The sequence below is a fragment of the Periplaneta americana genome, chromosome 16, assembly GCF_040183065.1.
Source record: "Periplaneta americana isolate PAMFEO1 chromosome 16, P.americana_PAMFEO1_priV1, whole genome shotgun sequence".
Taxonomy (NCBI): Eukaryota; Metazoa; Arthropoda; class Insecta; order Blattodea; family Blattidae; genus Periplaneta; species Periplaneta americana.
Genome location: NC_091132.1, coordinates 60,908,049 through 60,932,144, shown reverse-complemented (window position 1 = coordinate 60,932,144; position 24,096 = coordinate 60,908,049). Strand labels below are relative to the sequence as shown.

General features: G+C 35.5%; 1 protein-coding gene across 3 annotated transcripts in view; it reads left to right on the top strand.

Moving 5' to 3' along the window:
- Positions 1-23,768, top strand: part of LOC138716361 (vesicular glutamate transporter 1-like) — an 82,495-nt gene extending 58,727 nt beyond the window's left edge. For all 3 annotated transcript variants that reach the window (XM_069849369.1, XM_069849370.1, XM_069849371.1), the window contains 8 exons: positions 2,237-2,467; positions 5,079-5,163; positions 11,559-11,779; positions 12,508-12,654; positions 12,762-12,894; positions 16,723-16,878; positions 18,003-18,088; positions 23,339-23,768. In XM_069849369.1, the coding sequence (XP_069705470.1) occupies positions 2,237-2,467; positions 5,079-5,163; positions 11,559-11,779; positions 12,508-12,654; positions 12,762-12,894; positions 16,723-16,878; positions 18,003-18,088; positions 23,339-23,572 (1,293 nt within the window). In that variant the 3' untranslated portion in view covers positions 23,573-23,768. The remainder of the gene's footprint in view (positions 1-2,236; positions 2,468-5,078; positions 5,164-11,558; positions 11,780-12,507; positions 12,655-12,761; positions 12,895-16,722; positions 16,879-18,002; positions 18,089-23,338) is intronic.
- Positions 23,769-24,096: the final 328 nt, after the last annotated feature.

Genomic DNA, 24,096 nt, shown 5'->3' with positions numbered 1-24,096 from the left:
CGCTGTATCAACATCTAGGTTATTTAGCGTCTGAATGATATGAAGGCGATAATGCCGGTGAAATGAGTCCGGGGTCCAGCACCGAAAGTTACCCAGCATTTGCTCGTATTGGGTTGAGGGAAAACCTCGGAAAAAACCTCAACCAGGTAACTTGCCCCGACCGGGATTCGAACCCAGGCTACCTGGTTTCGCGGCCAGACACGCTGACCGTTACTCCACAGGTGTGGACTTTCATTGATTAGGACATCGATATTTAATCACTGATTTTAAATTAATGAACTCTTCCTTCTCTATTTGAGAATTGTGCCGTTTGTGAGACGGAACTGTCGAAACCCACTGTGGTAATAGAAGCGAATACAAAAGTCTCGGGGCGGGCAGGAAATGCAAGTACAGTACTGTATTCGTTGATGGCTAACCAATAAGAATTTGTATTCATTTTACTTGCCACACCCACTACACTTAATGGACTGAACTTTCAATTCCGTTCAGTCGAACTTAGGAGAGTCCACTGTACGTTGTTGCGAGTCGCTTGGAGGGTTTAGGTAACCAAACGCAGGACTGTAGTTATTGCACAAGAAAGTTTTCTTATAGCGTAATTTTTTTAGTTTGTTAACGACGTTGTATCAATTACTCGGTTATTTAGCGTAGGTGGAATTGGTAATAGCGATTTAGTATTTTGGAGAGACGAGGATACACCACAGATTACCTGACATTCGCCTTACGTTGGGGAGAACCTAGGGAAAAACCTAACGAGGTAATCAGACCAAGCGAGAACCCACGCCCAAGCGCAACTCGGCTTCAGTAGGCAAGCGCCTCTGCCGACTGAGCTACGCCAGTGGCAATTGTATACTTTTCTACAAATGTCTTAAAATGACGGTTTAAACTTTTTCAAATGAAAAATTATACAACGGTGACCGAGTGCAGTTATTTTATTATATCTCTGTCGGTGAGTGACCGGTAAATTTCAAATGACGTATCTTGGTCGTGGGCGTCGGAGAATTGAAACGCATTGCTAACTTGTTATCTCTCTTCCTCCTACCGCAAACCGTGACGCAGCACAGAGGCAGATATATAACACGAGTTCTGGAGCAGCAACTAAATTTAAAGAGAAAGAAGGTCGTTTTCAGCCTTCTTGAGAGGTACTTCTACAATGTATTGTGTTTTCGATTTCAGTGCCTCTATATAATAGCCTACTCCGTCTTTCTGCTCTTTTTCAGAATGCCATGACTGATATTTACCACATTCGAACTCAAGTATTCATTCTAAAATTCTTAAACCAGTAAATTAATCTCCAAACTTTTAAGATTCCTTTATTTCAGAATCGTCACTACAATATTACAGTTCATGCATTTTGTCAAGACACTCGCGATGTGCAGTACGGGAACAACGTTTCTGTGGAGGGGGTAGGAGTAGAAGGGAAGGACGGGCGTGTGTCTACAGAGTTCAAGGCAAAGGCTAACCCATTCCCCTATAATTCGTAAGTAGACTCATCCGATCTCGTGCGCAGCTCTGTAGGAAGATTGGGGGAGTGTCTTGACAAAATGCATGAGCTGTACCTGATAAGCAATCCTGAATTGTTTGCAAGTGAGGTGGAGTGAAGTGAAGTGGGTGGAGAGTTGTCTGTACAGTAGTAGTACCATTAAATTATCATACAGATTGACAGCTTCACTCAGCATGAGAATCGGTTAGCATTAGCACAAACGAAACGCATTGAGAGCTCAACTCAGCTATTAAGATACTCTCATACTTCATAATATTAATCAGAAATTGAATGTACTAACTCTGGTGTTACGCTATAATCTGTACACACCTAAATTGTCTTCAGTATGTTGGTGTCCAAATATTGGGCTCTACTTTTTTTTTCTCTCTTTTTTATTTTTTTTTATTTCACTGGCCAGAGGCCATTTTCGAGAAGTTTTTTTTCTATGTTTTCCTTTTTTAAACTTATGCGAACACAACACAAATGCCCGATGAGAGACTCGAACCCATAACTCTTTGGACCAAGGGATAGAGACATTCCCTGCCTCTACCACTTGCGCCACCCAGGCCGACACTAGGCTACTTACAGTCCCACTAAACCTGAAAACTCTTCCTCCTAATGTATCATATAAGAAACTATATACTATAATATTTGAACACAGAATATTATTGTAGGTATTCTAAAATATAATTTGTACCAAATAATTATAATAAGTTTCCGTAATTGAGAACTAATTTATGCAATGTATTTGTGCAGACTAGATACAACTGGGATGAGAAACAGCAAGGATTAATTCTTGGAGGATTTTTCTGGCTTTTTTGGGCAACCCAAGTTCCTGGCGGTATATTAGCTCAACGGTATGGTCCTAAGATGGTTTATGGACTTACTACCTCGTTTTTAATGGTATTTTGTCTCTTAATTCCTCTTGCTTCATCACTTGATTATCGCGTTGTTGTCTTCCTCAGAGTCCTTCAAGGCTTCAGTGCAGTAAGTATAGCCTACTTGTTTTCATTAATATTTAGGAGTTATATTTTACAACTTTACTTCATTTCTGTGCTATCATTTTATAGAAAATGACCTTCCAACTCTGCTATAGTAGACACTTACAAGAGATAAATATGTAAGGCTAAAAATCTTAATAAAATGTATTGATATTTTCAAAAAAACAATCTACAAATAATTTCATTTAAAAGTAAGTTATTCCTCATTGTACATTTCACAAAATATCTAATACTATTTTTATTTTACACAAAACTAGGCCTACACTATGTAAATTGTATGATTTCTCTCCTTATTTCCAATATACCATGGGCGTAGACATACTGGAAAAGGTTGTTAACTCCATAGGAAAGCAATGGGACTTACCAGCTTTTTCCAGTAGCTTAAGCCCATGTTACACATTTTGCCTGCTTCTCTTTAATACCCTGCCTCTATGTAAATTCTTTACCTTCTTCCTGGCCAACCTTTCCTTTTTCCAATTGAAATCTTATACAGCCCTAATTTTTAAGATTTTTCATTTTCCATACGACTTACACGTTCAAATCACTTTTTCTTTCAGTCCAATTTGATACAGTAAAACCTCGATACAACACTGCCGTTTGTAACGATTTCTCATCTTTAGCGCTAATTTTTGCTGGTCTCTTGACCCACTCCGTAAGGCAGCGGTGCATATTGAAGCCCGTACAGGCTGAAGAACGTGGTGGGCAGATTGCTCTACGCGCGGGTTAACTTTCTTGACCTACAAGAATGCACCGTTGCCCCCCGCAGCAATGCAAAGATTGCGCATGCGTACGTTAAGCAGTGATGTAGACCTATAGAATATGTGTAAAACATTGTATTATTAAAAATTCAGTATTAAAAGATGCTAAATGGAAATGATTCAACACAAATTAGAATCCAAATCCAAGAAATTTGCCTCCAGAATTGCTGCTAAAATTCACTGAACTTTCGCATACTGCACTGCTCAAATGTATGCATAATGACAAGGACTTACTTATCTTTTACGTTTCCGTAAACTATGAATTGTGTCCGAGGATTCGTAATTTTACAGCGAAAATTAGTATATTACGATTTTAGCAACATACCGGTAGGTTTTCATGATCATAACAAAAGCCAGGATTAAAGGCCAAGTCATTCGATCATGATAAGAGTCCTATGCTCACTCTTCAGGTCATTATCTTTGGTCACATATTTCGTTGCATAATGATAGAATTTTCTTCTTGACCCCAGCCAAGCATTTCGCTAATTCAAGGGAGATCCCATCAACTCCTGTTACTTTCCCATTCTCCATTTCTCTAAGCGCTAGCTCAATTTCTTCCTTTAAAATAGTGTATCTTTTTGTTTTCTGTAACTGCTGCTTCATATTCTATAACTAAGTTACCTGGACGATTACCTGTCTCATTTAGTTCTTCTACATATTTCGCCCATCTGCCCGGTATTCTTTGTTTGTCTATTATTTCACTGTCGATTTCGTCTTCTATCAGCCACATGATCTTCTGTTCTTAATTGTAAAGTCGATACACTTTACTTTGCGGTAGTCGGCATTAAAGCATACCTTCCATTTCTCTCTAGAACCTCAATTTCTTTAAACTTCTGTTTCATCCTGTCTTCCTTCGCCTCATCAGTTTCCCTTCTTAGTTCATGACGGTCGTGACGTTTTGTTGAGTGATCTAAGTACTAAACTGTCAATCAAGTTACAGCGAGTTCAGAATATGTGCGTCAGATACGTATGCAACATCCGACGATATGATCACATATCACCGTCCTTCTCAAGTCTTTCGTGGCTCAGACTAAAAGAACATAGAACTTTACACTCTTTGTCTTTACTCTTTCGAATTCTGCGCACTTCAACTTCGTTTCTCTTATCTATACTCTAACCACGACGTAAATACCAGATCACTTATCTGTGGCACGCTAAGTATACCTCCTCATAGAACATCTCGTTATTCATCATCTTTTACAGTATCCACCTCGCGACAATGGAATTCCCTGTCACAAAGTATTAGGGGCTGCAAGACAATAAATACTTTTAAAAACAGCTTAAAAGATAACCTTCTTAGCATTTCACTCCAATCATACTGACTTAAACTATCACTGTCTACATTGTTACTCCTTCCTTTAGACATGTATCCTGACAGCGCTGTATTTTCAAAATTGTCTCACAATGATCTCTTTCTATTATCTAACATTATTCGAAATATATTAACATTCTATGTATTTTAGCTTAATTCTGCTACATAGTTTGTACTTCAGTGTTTAATTAATAGTTCATAGTATTTTGTTGTTTAATTCGTAAATAACTCTTGTATACATGTAACTCTTATCTTAATCAAATTGTTGAATTCTTTGTAAGTTCATACATATGTATGTATACTTTTTGCTGGTTGAGTGGAAGAGAAGGCCTTACGGCCTTAACTCTGCCGGCTAAAATAAATCATTATTATTATTATTATTATTATTATTATTATTATTATTATTATTATTGTTTAGTTTCCTGTAGTTTCTTCTACCTTCTTCCATGTTGATGTAATGTAAACAAAATAGTTTTCTTAGGATGGCTCAATATCATATGGATATTAAAATATTACTTTTACCTCAGGGTGCTTCAATGCCATCAATACATCGTCTGACAGCAAATTGGATTCCACCAAATGAAAGAAGTAAATTTGTTACAGCTTACATGGGTAAGTATGTTTCCTTAAGTTTCTCAACTTACGTTTAAAGCAAAGGAAATATTTCCTAACATATTTTAAAATCTATTTTAAAGATGTTCCGATATTCTTTTTATTCGGTTCCACTTATTACTGGGCATTTGTTTTAGAAATGGCTTATTTATAGGCATACATGCACGATATAAATACTAAAACGTTACAGGTCTGTTGAATAAGATAATTTTAACAGGTCGTCTCATAAGTAATGGCAGTTTGATCAGTTTGGAATTTTGTAAGATTTCAATGATTTTCTTTAGTTGGCCAATGCAATTTACAGGACGATATGGTTATTATTGTGTACTGTGATAGGGTTGTCATAATTCTAGATTAAGAAATACAGACTTTTTATTTTCCCAAATATCGTATCAATTATGTCATTCATCTCATCCTTCTCGGAATAATGTACATGCCTTAAAAACAAGTGTCTTCTTTAAAATGCTGTAAAGATCCAAGCATGGAACTCCCGAAGTGACTTTAATCTGAAGAAATGCTTTTACCTTATTTATTTGGAGAGCACCTACACGACGAAGAAATTGCTGGAGCGACCAATTATTTAACCCTGGAAATGGAACAGGCCAATAGGCCTAAACCTTAATGATGATAATGTTGATGGTGGTGATAATGACTAGCAGTCTATTCTTTTCAACTTTTAGTCTATTTCTTTCGGGTGTTCAAACAATATTATCAAACAAAATGTGCAGAAGTTCCTGAGAGACAGTACACGAATTCTCCATGTTTCTCAAAATTGTTACCTTTCGTTTCACTTTTGAATATTTCAGCACGCAAATTTACACCTTTCAATTCTGTGTTCCAAGTTTCATTCTTTTTCTTTCATTTTCTCCATATTTAATTTTTTTAAGTACCAGATTCACGAACACGATCACATCAAAAAGTTTGTCAAGACTAATGACACCATTAGGAGTTCATAAACTCAGCTGTTTCCTCAACAATGCTCCAGTATAATTCATAACCTAAACCTGCTGACTCTGAAAACTCCCCTCCCATAGCTCGAGAATATGAAATGCGTTGATCATGAAAGTTAGAATGTCTTACTTGAAATCTCTTCTTTCGTTTCACGTTCAGTGATAAATATCGCCAGATTCTTCTGTTCAGCTGTCTGGAGGATGAATTTATGCAAATGCGCTCCGTAATCTGTGATTGCAGTGTTCTGGTCTTTGATGTATTTTTAAAACCAAAGTAAAAAAGTAGTAGCCTAGCTATTACCTTGTTGACTCTGTAGCAACTAATAATGGACCAACCGACAATTTGAAAAAAAAAAAAAAAAAAAAAGTATTTGCCTAAATTTGTTGTTGGCTGGATTATTTAACTCGGAAAAAATCAAGAATGTAATATCTGCATTTTGCTGCTATATTTTATAAGTAAAATTAGTTTATTGCATAACATTTATTTATTTATATATTTATTTATTTATTTATTTATTTATTTATTTATTTATTTTGCATTGCAATATTAAATCAACTGTTGGGCTGATTCTAAAAATCGGTTAGCCTTTTTTAGTATTATTTGTGCTATTTTTATAACAGTATGAATATTACAATACTTCTTGCATAAAATGTGTAATAAAAACCAGATTTATTTCAATGGCCAATATCTCAAAAACAGGTGTTTGGCGGTTGGTCTCTTATTGCGTAACTCCGTCCAATTGTTACTCTCCTTTCCGAGCCCGAGCCAGAAAATACGGATATTTCCTCACTTTTTTACTTGTACGATACGGACACGAACATGGATCTTAAAACATAGACTGTCCGTACAAAATACGAACGTGTGGCAACCGTACATTATCATGTGACAGTCGTCAATTATTATAAAGTCGAGTGACAAAGTGATAAAGATTGAGGTCGAGTCCTTCTAAAGTACTAATGGAAACAAGATTATGAAGCTGCTGTCACAGCTTGAAGAATATTTTAAGTCACCGATGAAGATTTCGTTAGTGAGCGTATAGCACAACGATGATTTCAGCATTTCAATAACAGAGAAGGATAGATTAAATATTTAAAAAGTCCTGGAAGGCCTAAAGTATGGTATATTGAGAATGCACATGGAGATTTGAAAGAAAATCCACAGAAAGTACACTTAGATTGTCAAAAGAATTTGGTGCTTCAAAAGATACAATACATCGCCACATTTATACGCATAGAAAATCATACACAAATTGTAGATCTGTAATTCATGAATTGACACCCGAAGAGGCTCAATGCAGAGTGGATATCTACTGTCAGTTTGTCCCTAATCCCATGAATGATCAATGTATCAGAAAAATTGTCGCATGTAATGAAAAATGGGTATATTATAGCCAGTGACAGCGATTTTCACGCGTGTCCTTGAATAAAAAGCTAGTCAGTGAGCACTTGTTTTCAGTGCAGCTGAGAACAGTACCACCCAACACGTCACGTCAGCAATCTGCCCAATACCATGTTAAAGGCAAGACACTGCTCTTCGCGTTTCTGGGGTGTGACCTTGAGTACACTGTTCAGTCAGTGGCATCTGTTGCCACTTCGGCTGAGAGTGGTACCACCTCCTAAACAGATGTGACGTCTGCAATCTGCCAATCACGGTTGTCAACTTTCTCGCTCATATTTCGTGACAAAGATAAGATACTCGCTCTCAACATTCCCATTACTTATTTCACACGTCAAAAACGATGGCACTGGCTGTACCGCAACTCTTACACCTCAAAACAATGGCTCGATCCCCATCTGCCTGCAAAAATCGCCATTAAACAAAATCGGCCCCGAGGTAATATTATGAGTCTGGTGGAAATTTTAATGTGTGATTCATAGGGAGTTTGTTCCAAACGGACGTACAGTCGATGCGTATCTTTATTCTCAACAGCAAGAACGAGTTCATGAAGTTTTAACAGAGAGGTACCCGCAATTAGTTAACAGAAATAGAATTTTGTTGCAATAAGACAATACGAGCCTTCATATCACTCGAAAAACCATGGAAAAAATCCAGGATTTGAGGTAAATCGAACTGCTATTTCACAGGCTACCGGTATATAACCCTGATCTTACGCCTTCATCTGTTTTGATCCATGGTTCAATCCCTGCGTGGAAAAAATGTCGAAAACTTGGGCGACGCTGAAATGGGTATCGCTGAATTCTTCGCATCAAAACTAAAAGACTAGTAGGCCTACCGTCACGCGATAACAAACCTCGCTGAAAAGTAGCTCAAGATCATACAATCTAGGCCTAATGACCTTTACTTCTTTACTTTGAACATTATATTAACTCTTAAACTGATAAAGTATCCTATAGAATACAACAAGTTACTAGGCTATATGCTCTAATTTTAATAGAACAATAGAAAAAAATTGGTAGGAAAATTAAAATTTCACAATACTATAATATTGTAAGACATATAAAATATGGACATTGCAATTGTTTTCTTTACAATCCGACAAGGTTTAATAAACTAGTGTGAGAAATGAAGTTTTGCCAATTTAAGGGTTAATTTGTTCTTGCAACACACTCCAACAATGTTGCTCCAAAATCGACATTACTTATAAGCACGTCCTGACTTTTTATGCAAATGCATATTATATGTAAACTAGTTTTAAGTCTGCAAACATGACTTTCTTTCATTATCATGACAAGAGCAATCCATAGCACATATTTGTTAGTGCATTTATACATCAGATTGAAAATATAAATCAGAGTATGTCCAGAAGATGCAATTTTTATACTGAAATAGGAAAATACGTATGTAATGTAAATGAATTTTAAAATATGCACTCACATGTACTAACAAATACTGTATCTGTTAAGTGATTACTACTGTAATGATACTCGAAGAAAACTATGTTTGCATAATATGTTAAATTAGTCTGCATATAAATGCATTTTGCACAAAAATTCGGGCTCTGCTCATAAGTAATGTCGGTTATGGAGCAAAATTTCAGTTGGAATGCGTTGTGACAAGAAATTTGTGTAATCTTCAAAGTTGTTGTTGTTTAGTCAACTGTCCGAAGACAGGTCTCAACCTCACAAGTGATACCAACATGGCACCACTTACGAGGTAACTAGGCCAGGAGATAATGTGGTAGAGTGGTCAGTTCCTTTCCCCCTCCATTGCATACATCGCCGATTAGCTACATATTACACTAATCAGACTTCAAATCCATTCTAACAATATTGTTTTTCCTCTAACACATATCGCCAAGTGAGATGTACTGCGAGATAATAAATATAGTACATGACAATCAGAACCTCAATTAGAGGTAATCTTCAAAGTAGAGGTCATTTTATAAAAGCTTATTTATGCTTACATTTTTATGAAAATAATTTTCTGTTGAGCCTTAATATAAATTACGGTACCATTAATGTCAAAAATTTCAAATTCAGACTAAGTGTCCTTATTTATTCAATTCAGTTTTCCATCTTACAATACATATACAATTCACTAGCATTATGACCGGTTACAGATATAACTTCTTAATTTGTATGAAACCAACGCCGAAACATGGAAAGAAATCTTAATAATTACAGATCATAATGTTACCTTTTTTTTCTCCCTCTATAAGGCAGGGAGGGGAACATCCCTATGCACCGCGACCTGAGGTCTATTGAGCGCCCCTGGGATGGGTTTTAGCCCAACGACCGCACCCACGTCGAACCGATCTAACCCCCCAACACCCTCACGACCAGTCCCGCCAACCCTCTAAGTCCGTGTACCATCCCAATCCAATCAGCCTCCTCCACATTTCTATACGCCACCCCTTTCGTCTGGCCAACAATCTGAGATGTAGGCCACCCCTTCCGTCGGGAGGGGAGTGGGTTCCGCTGCTAGGTTCCATGGAGGCCGGCCGAAAGCGTCAGGAGCTTTGGAAGGCCGCCGCAGGCGCGATCTGAAAACCAAGAAAGAGAAGGATAAGGAAAGGATGATGAGGGAGGGAAAGGACGTGGCGAGAATGAGTGGGGTTCCATACCCTGATAAAGTTAGGAGTGACGGAAAAACCCCGAAAATACCTCACCTAGGCAACTCGTCCCAAGCGGGAAATCGAACCCCGGCCCGCTGGGTTCGGGATCGAACACGCTACCATGAGACCACAGCGGTGGACTAATGTTACCTTACTAAATTAGCCAAAATACAAAATCGAGGTTTTAGATTAACAGCACAGAAAAATAAACCAATACAGTACAGAATTGAAGAAAAATGTATATTTCCATATCAGAAATTAAGAGAATTTCCATTTATAATTATTAGAACGTATTACTAAAATACAACAAGGAATTTAACAGCTCAAGAAGTATTTCTCCAACAAAATACACTAATTAAAAGTAACCTACATTCAACTTCCTGGAAGATATGGACCCGCTTTTACATTCATTAATCTACTGGAATTAGGATATACTGTACAATACTTGTATATTCATTGTAACGTAGAATTAACTTAACCAATGAGTATTCCACAGACGAGATTAAACAAATGGCCCAAAAGATAACACAGCAACTATTCAGAATCCAATCAGCTTTACATTTATACATATGGTCTATGGATCCCTAATAAATAAAGGTCAGCAAGAGCAGGAGTTGCATGTACGAGTAAATTGTATCTCCAAATATAGACACATTTACCAAGGAGTACCACAACGTGCAGTTCTTAGTACAAGACTTTTTAGTATCTACATCAGTGACTTGCAACAAAAAAATTTAAAAAATCGCAGCTGATTTAATGTGGACCTCAAAACCAAAAAATAAAAACATTCAACTTAAAACGACATTGGAAAATTTCTTCAACAATTACGTACAGGAACCTAACTGGCATGTAGCAAACTTAATACCAAAATGTAACTACCAACTTTTTTCCCGATTAAAAAATGTCATTGCAAATGCCATTGCAAAACAGCTACAACTTCAGTAAAATACTGAGGGTTCATAAGCTTAAGTGCAATAAACATGTAGAAGTTATTAATAGTAATCTCACTAGAGGTTTCGATTTATGTAGAGAAAATCAAAACTCGAGTGGGATTTAATTGACTATTACACGATTAGAAGAAATAAAGTACTCTAATACAATAAAATATTAATTGACTTACTAAAATTCTATTTCAGTAATGTTAGCTTCACCAAAACGTTTGAACGGAGCTGCCATTTTCAGTTGATTGTCTATGAAGTAAACAAATGACGATCGCAAATCATGTTTTACAGTACCGTAAAGAATTTAAAGTTTTAAATATTGGCAAACAAAGAAACAAATGCTAGGGAAGTGACAAAAACGGGATTCTTTTGAAACAATATTTGCAACGTATAGCAAATAATAAGGTTTCTGATGAAGCTTTAATAGACTTAACAATTTCAGCCAACACACTCCTAACTTACAAAACTACACCAGTATTTAATTTTAGGTACTTCAGTTGGAGCTGCTGTAACATATCCATTCTGTGGACTACTCATCAGTTGGTTTGGATGGCCTTCAGTATTCTACATTACTGGAGCAATTGGTGTGATTTGGTTTACTGCTTGGTGGTTACTGGCGTATGATAGTCCTGCCCAGCATCCACGCATCTCAAAGGAAGAAAAACTAAACATCATGAACAAAATCGGAGACGTTATTGCTCCAAAGACAGTATGTACAGTACAAATTTAACTGATTACTAATTCTTTATTTAATGATCCTAAGAAGCTGCTATAGTGATTATTCAGAACCGATCATGACAGCACTAATTGAGCAATTGTAAAATGACAATGACAGAGGAAACAAAGGTACCGGTACGTAAAAGTTCACCACAGTTTCATAGTTTTTTTAAACTGTGATTTAATTCACTGAAATGAATGATGAGAAATTTTACATTACTGCATTTATTTAAAAAATATCAGATGAAAGCAGGATTTGTAAAAACTGCTTAAAATATAATCACTGTGTAGCCTGCAGGTACAGCATGTTATTTTATTCGGAAACCCACTTATGCTTGTAATCCTATATAGATTCTAAGATGAACAGAAATGTTAAAATGAAACTAAAATTACTTAAAGAAATTGCACGGTTTTTTATACCATATTACTGTAATATAGAAAATTTTTCACAATTAATACATTTGAAATGCTGTGGGAAAAACCAGTAAAAATAACATGTTTTCAATTACCGTGGGAATACAAAAGATTAGGTACTGCAATTGCATACAATCTTTCTATTCTCTTATTCAATACTGAATGTGAATAAATACAGTGTGTTTAGAGATAGAGCGGACTTTCAGGCTGTTTACATGTAAATCCGGCAGTAGATGCGGCAACTCTCGCCCAGTCCAAGGCCGCCGCGGTCCACTCTATCTCTAAACGCACTGTATCTTTTTCAAGCTTTCAACCCCGTGGAAGAAGATCTTACTTTCAAGACCTGTCTGGATAAATATTTTCGCAGAGTGGGGTTATCTTTGGGGATTCTATACCATTATGACGCAAGCTCCGACTTACTTCAAACTTATTCATGGCTGGGATATACAGATGGTGAGCAAGAACACTGTTTTATGTGTGAATATTTGTTGCGCTGACAACACTAGCATGTAATTTACATCAATAGACCTACTTATAGAATATGTCATTATTTGTTTCAGACTGGATTTCTCTCTGGAATACCACATTTGGCTCGTCTGATAATTTCAGTACTTATGTCAATTTTTGCAGACTACCTCTTAAATAATGATTCCATGTCAAGGACGAATGTTAGAAAAATGGCTACTGCAGCATGTAGGTGTTAAAGTACTATTATTTTACCCAGCGAAAGAATAAAGTGATGTAAGCCATAGAACACCAATGGATCTGTTCATATGGCAACTAATAGAAGAGTCACTGCCAATTCAGAGATCTCAAGTCCATGTGGATATGTTTATAACACTTTATTCTTTAGTTGGAATGACTTTCTGTGTATGTGATTATGTAAGTCATGAGCAGGTTTCGAGACTTCGGACCCAATAGAGCAGTTGAGTGGGAAATCCGCATAACGGCGTACTCAGTATAGTGGTAAAGCGTGCAGTGGGTGGGGGTACTGTAGAATGAATGCCAACAAGTACGCAAAGAAAAACGCTCTGGATTTGAAGGTTCTGACGTATAATTTGGTTTTCATACAAACCTATTTTAAAACTGTGTCTGAAACTATTACACGGTTAGAAAAGTCAGAGCAAGAGATGCCGGAAGCCCTCAAATTAATTGTGGAAATGACACAGATAATTAATGAGACACCAGGTACACCGGTTACTGAAAGTCTAAAACAGAAGTGGAAATCAATTTTATGTAAAAATAACGGATATGGAACATTGTGTAATATAAATATTGCAAATTAGTAGACATAGAGTCACCCGAGAATAATGGACTGTCTCTTAGAGACTGCAATGATGTTAGGTTTTTTCGTTTTGCTCCTATCACGTCATGCGACGTAGAGCGCAGCTTTTCACAGTACAAACTGTGTTTGACAGATAACTGAAAAAGATTTACGTTTGAAACACTGAAAATGTATCTTGTAGTACACTGCAATTCGGTACTGTAACTGCAATTTCTAAATACGACCAATAGGATAGATGAAGATATTAAAATTGATACATGTTTATTTTCACCATTAACACTGTGTATAATTAATCACAAATGCTTATAAAGGACAGGAGAATAAATGCTTTTCATATTCTCTTGACATTGTCATTGTGTAATATATATTTACTTTCAGAATGTACATAATGTCTGTTTCCCCATACTACCGTACTCTATTCTAAACAGCAACGTTGTTACCTCAACATATCTCTATCTTTCACTACCTGCAGCGAGTCAACAACCTATAGTGCTTGCACAGTAAACTTATTGTATCGGGTCCAAAGTCTCGAAGCCTGGTCATGAGTAAGGCCATGACATCGGTATATTTATATTAGTTTCAGGTCGATTGAAGGTGAACACAAGACGCCGGACGTGTTTCAAGTACAGGCAGCGGAAGCGAATTTGACACACGCCTAAGCAAGCACTTTGCGTGTTTTGTACAACGATTACTGCGTATTATAAAATCAAAACAATACAATTATTGTATAGAAGGATAGCAGGAGTCATACAGATGTTTGACGGAAACGATGCAGCTTCCATAAGTAATGCCCAAACTCTTCTTGGTGACCCAAATATTAAAAAACAGTGTGAATATATTTAATCTAATTTTGGATTTATCCCCCTCTACAATCGAATGTCTCGAAAAGACTGGTGTCAAATTGGTGGAAAAAATTTCGATAGTAAACAATCTCATCTTAAAAAGTGAATGATCTGCAAGATGATATAAGCAAAAAGGTGTGTGCGAAAATGAACACAGTAATACAAAAAAAGGTGGTTTCAATTCATTACGCAAAATTGAAATAGTTTTGTCAGATGACAAGTGCGACTGTTATCAACTTGGTGTAGAAATGGATGATTTAAAATATTTTACATATGCGCCCTTGGTTTCAGCCGATGTTGAACGCAGTTTTCCGCATACAAGGTTATACTATCCGAAACTCGGCGGTCATTTTCATTTGAAACTTTGAAAATGAATGTTGTTATTCATTGCAGCAGGAACCGAAACCAGGCAAACATGCAAGAAAGGTAAGGTACGGAATAGATGTGATAAATAAATTAATGTAACAGTTAAATATAGGGAAAGCAAAAGTGTACGTCATCTACGTTTTCGACATTCTAAAACTGTAATGCAGAACTCTAAATATATAAAAAAAAACATCTTTTCAGACTTATGTTTTACCACATTTTTGACAATTTAAGTATGGTTTCCAACAATTATTCTCAACCTCACCAGCATTTTAGACCTTTCCGATATTAACCCTTATATACAATGATTGTATTGTCTTGATTTTATAATACGCAATAATCGTATACAAAACACAGAACGTGCTTGTTATGCATGTGTCAAATTCCTTCCCAGGCAGGATTCGAACCACGAAAGTCTTAATTACTACGCGACCAAGGCGGGAACCATTTTGTTTGGTAGCGCTGCGATTCGCTTCACAACACAGGCCGTGCTGTAAAGTCCGCATCAGATGCAAAATGAAGCACATGCTGAACTGTTCTCTTGTTTCGTTATTATTAATACGCTTTACATATTATATGTTCGTATAACTTTATAATTTATAGTTTATTGTTTAGTTTTATTTATCATATGCTTACACACATAGAAATGTATTCAGAAAACAGACCACAACATCGGTGTTCGTAAAGGAGAGAACACGAATCGAAAGTAACGTAAACTAAAGTAGCTACCGTATTTTATGTGGTATTGCATTTGATATGCATTTCTTATCTTAGCATTTCTCATTCTTTACCTTCCTTTCTAATTTTACTAATTGCTTTTAGTAGGTTATTTTACAACGCTTTATCAACATTAGGTTATTTAGCGTCTGAATGAGATAAAGTTGATAATGCTGGTGAAATCAGTCCGGGGTCCAGCACCGATAGTTATCCAGCATTTGCTCATATTGGGTCGAGGGAAAACCCCGGAAAAACCTCAACCAGGTAACTTGTCCCGACCGGGAATCGAACCCTGGTTTCGCGGCCAGACGCGCTAACCGTTACTCCGTGTGGACTACTAATTGTTTCCTTATTTATTTGGTCTTCACAATAGCTGCAGCACGCTCTGTTGCCTTCGACAGAGGTAGGAAGAAACCAGTTGTCTTTTCTTCATCACAAAACTTTATGACATTACAACGCTCCGCGCTTGGCCACGAAACACACAGCTTCCTACACGCGGCATTACGACCAGATTGAACACTAGGCGTTGGATATGACGATACTCCAGCAGTAAACATACGAAACGAGCACGGAGTTCCTCATTCTGCCACGACGGGTCCTGCCTTGGTCGCGTAGTACCAGTCTATCGTGTTCTGGAGTAAACAAGGCTCTGAAATCAGCTACAAGGATCGGTCCGGTTTTTTCTGCCACTACTGTACATTCTTCTTCTATCTTTTTAATGGCTTTAACGCACAGTTTAAATTGGCTATAAATGAACTTGAAATAAAGAACAGACTATGGATTGTAGAAAAAGCCCTTCAAGATTTTGGGTCTTTCATGTTGGGAAAGAAAGTATCAAGTACGTTGCACCTGGTAGAAAATATAAAAACTGTTTATCTATTTGCCCGAGGTAACGAAAAACACATTAGCGATATTATTTTTTCGAATGCCTTAGAATATTTTTAAGCAGTTTCCAAATAACGAGATTCCAAACACAAATTATTTTTTAAGATAAATAGAAAATGGACATTTGAAAAAAAAAAATAGGAAATTTGGAATCCCCTACTACATTTCTTTCTGGACATGGGACAAGAGGCCGAAATGGGACAATCCTGCTAAAAATGGGATGTCTGGTCTCTCTAGTTTATTGCCATATGAAACAACGAATGGCTTTGTCAAAAATTTAAGCACCAGTAACTAGCACTGTAACAATATTAAAGGGGTGGCATACAAGTTTTATAGGTATATTATTTTTTGGTTTTAAATTGTTGATGTGTTTAAGTAATATTTCTATCTAACGAATGATTAAAGCTGCTACTGATTCCTTCACAGGTTGTATTGGTCAGGGTTTGTTTATGCTCGCACTTGCTTTCTCTGATTGCAACTCCACTGCTGCAATTGTATTTTCAATTGGAGCCACTGGAATGAGCGGGACTGTGTCTTCAGGAGCACTTGCAAGTTTTATTGACATGAGTCCCAACTTTGCTGGTGAGTTTTTATATCTTCAGGAGCACTTATAAGTTTTATTGACACGAGTCCCAACTTTGCTGGTGAGCTTTTATATCTTCAGGAGCACTTGCAAGTTTTATTGACATGAGTCCCAACTTTGCTGGTGAGTTTTTATATCTTCAGGAGCACTTGTAAGTTTTATTGACATGAGTCCCAACTTTTCTGATGGGTTTTATATCTTCAGGAGCACTTATAACTTTTATTGACACGAGTCCCAACTTCGCTGGTGAGTTTTTATATCTTCAGGAGCACTTGTAAGTTTTATTGACACGAGTCCCAACTTCGCTGGTGAGTTTTTATATCTTCAGGAGCACTTATAAGTTTTATTGACACGAGTCCCAACTTCGCTGGTGAGTTTTTATATCTTCAGGAGCACTTGTAAGTTTTATTGACATGAGTCCCAACTTTTCTGATGGGTTTTATATCTTCAGGAGCACTTGCAAGTTTTATTGACATGAGTCCCAACTTTGCTGATGGGTTTTATATCTTCAGGAGCACTTGCAACTTTATTGACTTGAGTCCCAACTTCGCTCGTGAGTTTTTACTGTTTTATTATCATTAATTATTATAACATTATTGTAGTTACTTCGTATTTAGGGTTATTTTCTACTATAGAATATATTAAAAATAAAATATTCATCAATTTTCTCCAATGAGGTACGATTGTCAATATTATTGCATTTATGCAATTGACACCAAAAATATATTTTTAATGTTGCAGAAAAAAAAAATTGTCTCAGAATGAATTTTCTTATTATGTAGGCCTATATAAAACCTATGGACAATATAACTAAATATTTGAATTCTATATTGATCTAAATATTGTAAGTTTAACTGCAAAAAATCTATTATATCTGTCAATAAAATAAGTTAATATTTGAAATACGGTCATTAGTTTGCAAAAAATAAATAAATGGATAATAAATAGATAAAGAAATAATATAAAGTAATAGCATGAAATGCCTAGGTTATACCTAGGTTATGCAATGAATTAATACATACAATTGTAGATTTTGACACCGCTTGGAAAACAAAAAGTATGAAGAGATCACTTATTATTATATCTAATTTGTATTTGTTCTAATGAAAGTGAATTTTTCCAGGTATCATCTTGGGAATAAGCAATATGATAGGTGGTGTTAGTGGTTTCTTATCAGCATATTTGGTCGGAATTCTTACTTATCAAAATGTAAGTAGAACTATTATAAATACATTTTATAGAAAGCTTTGTTTTTAAAAACAGTTCAACATTAACTCTTAACCTTCTTGCAACATTAAAGCGGTGTTTTCCAAGAGCCACGCATGTCCCACCAGATCATGCGGGGACGGAATTTCCGTTTCCACGCAAAGGTCTCTCTTATGAACAATACATTATGATGGTTTCTAATATGCCACGTCGCTGCGCGCACTCCGTCTGCACAAGATTGCGTCACTGTCCGCTTGAATAGTCGACAACTGTTCCAGCATCTGACGGTGGGATTGTTACAAAAATGGCATCTGAATTCAGCAACGATATGATAGATTTGGTACGGAATCATTCTCTATCACAGTCTAGTATATACAGTCACGAAGCTCAATACATAGTAATTTGCATCCATAGATAGTTGCTAACCACTAGGATCGCTGCTATCGCCTCATTACAGATAATGCGAAATAGTACCTGCACAATCTATTATTTCTAGTACCCTCATAAACTCAAGCTTCGTGACTGTATATACTAGAATGTGTACCTATTATACAGTTTATCGAATAATAATTATAAAAACAAGACAGTAAAAGAGAATGTGTGCAGATGATTTGGAAAACCAAATATGTTTACTGTAACTTAATAATTCGTGTCTTATTTTATTAAATATTTTGATAGGTTATACTGGCTGTTTAATTTAGTCAGAAATAGTGATAATTAATTTAAAGTAAAATAAATAGTATTAACGTCAGTTTTGATTTATGTCGCATAGCTTTTACATTGATTTTTGTATTAGATCAAACATGCCGATAGCTTTTATGCGAGATTATTTCTGTCGTCGATTTGCAAAAGGGGACACTTCCAAAATGACAAAGTGTCGGGAAATCGTAAAAAAAAAAAAAAAAAAAAAAAAAACATAGCAGACTTAAAAAATTAAAATGTTCATAGATCCTGAATATATATATATATATATATATATATATATATATATATATCCATACTGATCTAATTAGAAAAAAAAAGTGAACATTTTATTTGTTAACTTAGTTATAATTTTTGCGATTTTCCAACTTTGGACATGTCCCCTTTTGCAAATCGACGACAGATATAATGATAACTTAACTTTTTGAATTTCTACAAGTTTATTTTGATATAATTAACAAACGTATTTCTTATACCCTACACAATAAAATGTAGGCATACTTATTGCTGCTGTTTCTACAGTAAATGAATGGATTAAAAGTAATAGTACTTTAATTTAATGGCTAACAAAGGATAATAAACGTACTACAAACAAACAAACAAATGTTACTATTTAAAATATAAATGTTGAAAATGGGAAATGCATTTAGGCTATATAGTTACATTGTTATTAGAAATTTCTCTATTTCTGTCTCATATTCTGATAAAGAAATAGCCTAACTGTTTGATCCATGTTGTCAGACATCTTGACTAAAAAACGACGTAGTGATGCTCTGTTGTAAGAACCAGTCGATGGTACAGAGTGATTTATATAGAACCAACACATTTCTTTCTTTATTTATTTCAAAACGAATGATGCTAGCCTAAACTATTCTGAAGTGTCATTTCTTTAATTAACGTGTTTTGAAGTTTTGTGTTTTGTAGAGACTTTATTTTCCAATTTTTAACTAAAAATGACATCATTCTTATGCACTTATCACAAAAATTGTTACAAATCATACGACTTTAGAAACTTGATTATTCACAGTTTAGTTATACTCGTACATCCTAATGTACAGTCTTATAGAATATACAAGAGTGGCGTCATTTGCAACTATTGTTGTTGTAAGTGCGTAAGAAAATGTAATTTTGTGGTTAAAAATTAAAAAAAAAATGTGAACGAAGCAACTATAGAATTCACAATACATTTTTAACTTCAGAATATTAGCTAATTAAAGAAATGATAGTCCTCAATAGTTCATTCTTTATCTATAGTATTCTTTTACCCTTAAAACTCAAGAATAATGGTATTTTACAAACAACTTCAAATTAGTGTAGTTCTGAAAATATTGAGATTAGGACAAATGTTTGTATGACATTTTTTGCTCAGAATGTCTTTGGAAATAAGCTCCGTAAGAGACGGTAAATCCTCGTGAATCACCCTGTATAGTTCAAATAAAGACTAGGCACTTACCAGTGTTTAACCCAGGCATGTCAATTGATGCCCATAGGAGCAAGCGCGCGCTTTAGAGCTCAGAAAAGCCTGAGCGCTTTACAGCGGAAAGGAAAGAGTCAGAAGAGTGAGGTAGTATATGCCGCTTGGTCGAGCTATATTCAGGGATGGCCAGCACTGATTCAATAGATAAAAGGAAGAGAACTTATTAAAACTGTATCCATGTTAATTTTTAGATTTGCCTGAGAAGTATAAGTGCATTATAAGAATGTAAGTTTTAATTTTAATGCTCATTTTTCACAAGTTTGATTTTTTTTATTCAAAAGAAATATTTTCTCAACTTTTCTTATAGAAAAGTGAAATTTTCAGATATTTATTTAGTAGCCTTACAGAATGTTTTCGTAAATCTAATATAGGGTAAACATTGGTAATTTCGTGATAATTTCATGAAAACTAATTTAAAATGCAAATGTGTAAATATTTCCTTATTCCGATTTTTTCATCTAAAAGACGATAACTTGCTGTACAAATCTGGAGACATAAAAGATTGGATACGTTCTTGAATATATGCCAAAAACCACTTTTACAACTTAAGCTGAAAGGTTGGTTATTTCGTGATAACCTTGGTAATTTCGTGATATTGCATTGATAATTTCGTGAGAGGTAGAAGAATTGTGGAAAAATTCATTAAAGTCAAATGAAATTCTCATTTATCGTTACAAGACTTCAAACATAGTAATTCCGTCTAATATTCATAGCAAGAAAACATAGAAATACATATCAACACATAATAAGAATGAAATCAAAGTAAAAATTGAAATTGAAAAGGGATCTTCTTTGCCTTGAAAGGGTGAACACTTTTATTACGGACTTTACTATAGCCCTATATTACTAGGGTAACTCCAAAAGTAATGCATAACGTTTGTTTAAAAATTATATTTTTATCCTACAGCTTTGCTATTTTCACAGAATGTAGATGCATCCTTAAGGAACAAAATGTCACTTCTCCACATAATCCCTTTCCCTTTCAACTGCCTTACCTAACCTAGGAACGAGGACCTGTAGACCAGCACGGTAAAAGTTTTGACCAACACGTCTGAGCCACTCTTTAGCAGCGTGCACAAGGGAGTCATCTTCTAACCTCGTTCCGCGAAAGGATCCTTCAGTTTACCAAAGAGATGGTAATCGCACGGTGCCAGTTCAGGACTGTAAGGCGGCTGTTTCAGTGTTGTCTATCCGAATTTTCTGATCTGGTCTGTGTTCTTGTGACTGACATATGGCTGTGCGTTGTCGTGCAATAGCAGAACATCCTGCTTCTCCCGATGTCGTCGAACACGACTCAGTCGAACTTGCAGTTTCTTGAGAGTTGCAACATACCCGTCAGTATTAATGGTGGTTCCGTGTGGCATGATGTCCACAAGCAAGAGTTCTTCTGAATCGAAAAACACAGTAGCCATAACGTTTCCTGCCGAAGGTGTACTTTTGAATTTCTATTTCTTTGGTGAATTTGCATGATGCCACTCCATTGTCTGCCTCTGTCTCGGGTCCAAAATGGTGGAGCCATGTTCCATCTTCTGTCACAATTCTTGAAAGTAAGTCATCTAGCACTTATCATTGACACTTAGCATGATAATTCAAACAGTAGCTACACTGAACCCATTACGTCTCCGTTTTCTTTTTTGTTATCACATCTTGTCTTCAGATTTCTAAAATTCCTATTGTAATACATTTTATACTATTTTAAAAATTGTAACACTTAATGCTCAACAAAATTCCGCCTCAAACAGCTAAGATTTCTATCAGTAAAGCTAAGCCTATATGGCGACTACAGATGTATCTAAAATTTCATGAAGATACACTAAATCTTTGTACCAAATATCATATGCTTACCTTTAGTAATAAGCCTGTAATGTAATTACAAACATCCACAAAATTTGTATGCCTGAGAATTCGACGCAAACTTGCTCTCTCCAAACATAAAAGCTCACTGAAGCAACTACAATAGTCACACAAAGCTTAGCTGTATGTTTCTGGAAACTGGAGAACATATGCAATCCCTTGGCGGAAATTTGGATCTCGTAACACCATTGGTTAGTTCACAAAAGAGCAAAGAAAAAGTATCACGAAATAACCACTGCCACGAAATTACCAATGTTTACCCTACCGTATATACGTATTACTGAAGATAGTGTATTGAAAATTTGGAAAATATTCGCATGGAAATTGTTTGTAAGGAAATGAATTAACAAAGCAACTACTGTTACATCATAAGCAGAAGATGCGTGCCCATGTGTTGGAAAAATGTCAGCTCTATAGCTTCAGCAGATTTCGAGAAAATAATTTAATATACTGATGATAGGAAGTTGCTCACAAATATCACCTTAAAAGCATAATGCGATAAGAGTTTTGTTATGTAATATTAGTTACACTTAAAACAGATACAGTACCTAGGTAACTTTGCTTTGTACTGCAATATTGTTTTGATTAGTTTATTGATTACTTTTGTAAGGCTAAAGATACCATCAATATCAATTCCAACTTATCATGTCATACTCAATCTCTTTCTTTGGAATATCACTTTCTTTATGAATGATGTGTTTCATTCATCTACGTAATACAGTATAATATTATACTACTATGGAATTTAAGTGAATATTCCTTCTTAAGTCTCTATTATGTTATTAACGTTTAAAACACAACTGCAATATTAAGAAATCGGTGTTAGTACTTTTGTTTTACAGACAATATAGATAATATCAAACAGAAAGAAGCCATATAAAAATAACGACATAAAATTTCACGTTCCGTTTGAAGTTTGTGCACCACTGTTTTCTTAATCCAACAGGCTCCTTATTCATATACACAACCCTTCCTCTTTCCATACTTTGCGCTTGCTGCCCGCGCACGACATCAAGGTCAGAAAATGCGCTTGCTTTGACATCTCTGGTTTAATCTATCGAATAATGAGACGGAACAGATAAAATTCTCTAATATTTCAAATGAAGTAGAAGGATTTAAAAGAAAAAGAAAAGAGGGGATATATTATTTTCAGTACAATCAGTTAATTTATGCAAGTAACAGTATAATACAAATGACAATAATTGTTTTTGAATTTACAGCAAACTGTGGGACAATGGAAACTGGTGTTCATAATATCAACAATATCGCTGTTGGTACCAGGTATTCTCCATCTTTTCTTCTCGTCATCCAAATTACAAGACTGGAATACACCTACCGAACAAATAATTTGTCATGAACTTCAAAAACTGAATCCAGAGCCAAACAGAGATAGAGCATTTCCACAGGAAACAAAGCATGAGATTAAAGAAACAAGCACACCACAAAACAAATGAGACCGAAGAATAAATTATTTCTTCGTAACACTTCATGGTATTTCTCTCTTCCTCCCAAGTATATGCATACATTAATATTCATAATTTATTTTCATTTAATTTGAAAAATTCATAGAAAACAGAAGGTGTATTAGAGTATATATAGTTGTAATGCATAAAATAAAAATATGCTTAAAAATACAGCAAAATAAAATAACTGCTTTCTTTCCAACCCACATACTTCCTGTTTGCATTACCGTACTCATTTTTCTTTCGTTCTCAAACCATCTAAATGAAATCAGCGTTCAAACCACAGATATAATGAATAAACAAATTACCTACAAAAATTGAGCACAGCATGGAGTTTATAGGCCATTTACTATTATTCAATTGTCTCAATCACAAATTAGAGTTAGCAGTTCAAGACAGTCGTGCTTTCGTTTTTACCGTCTCACTAAGCAGTAAATGAATTCGTCAACAGATGGCACACCAATGAGTTCTGGCCTACTGATTTTCTCCCCGTCCGCGTCCCTACAAAGCAAGAG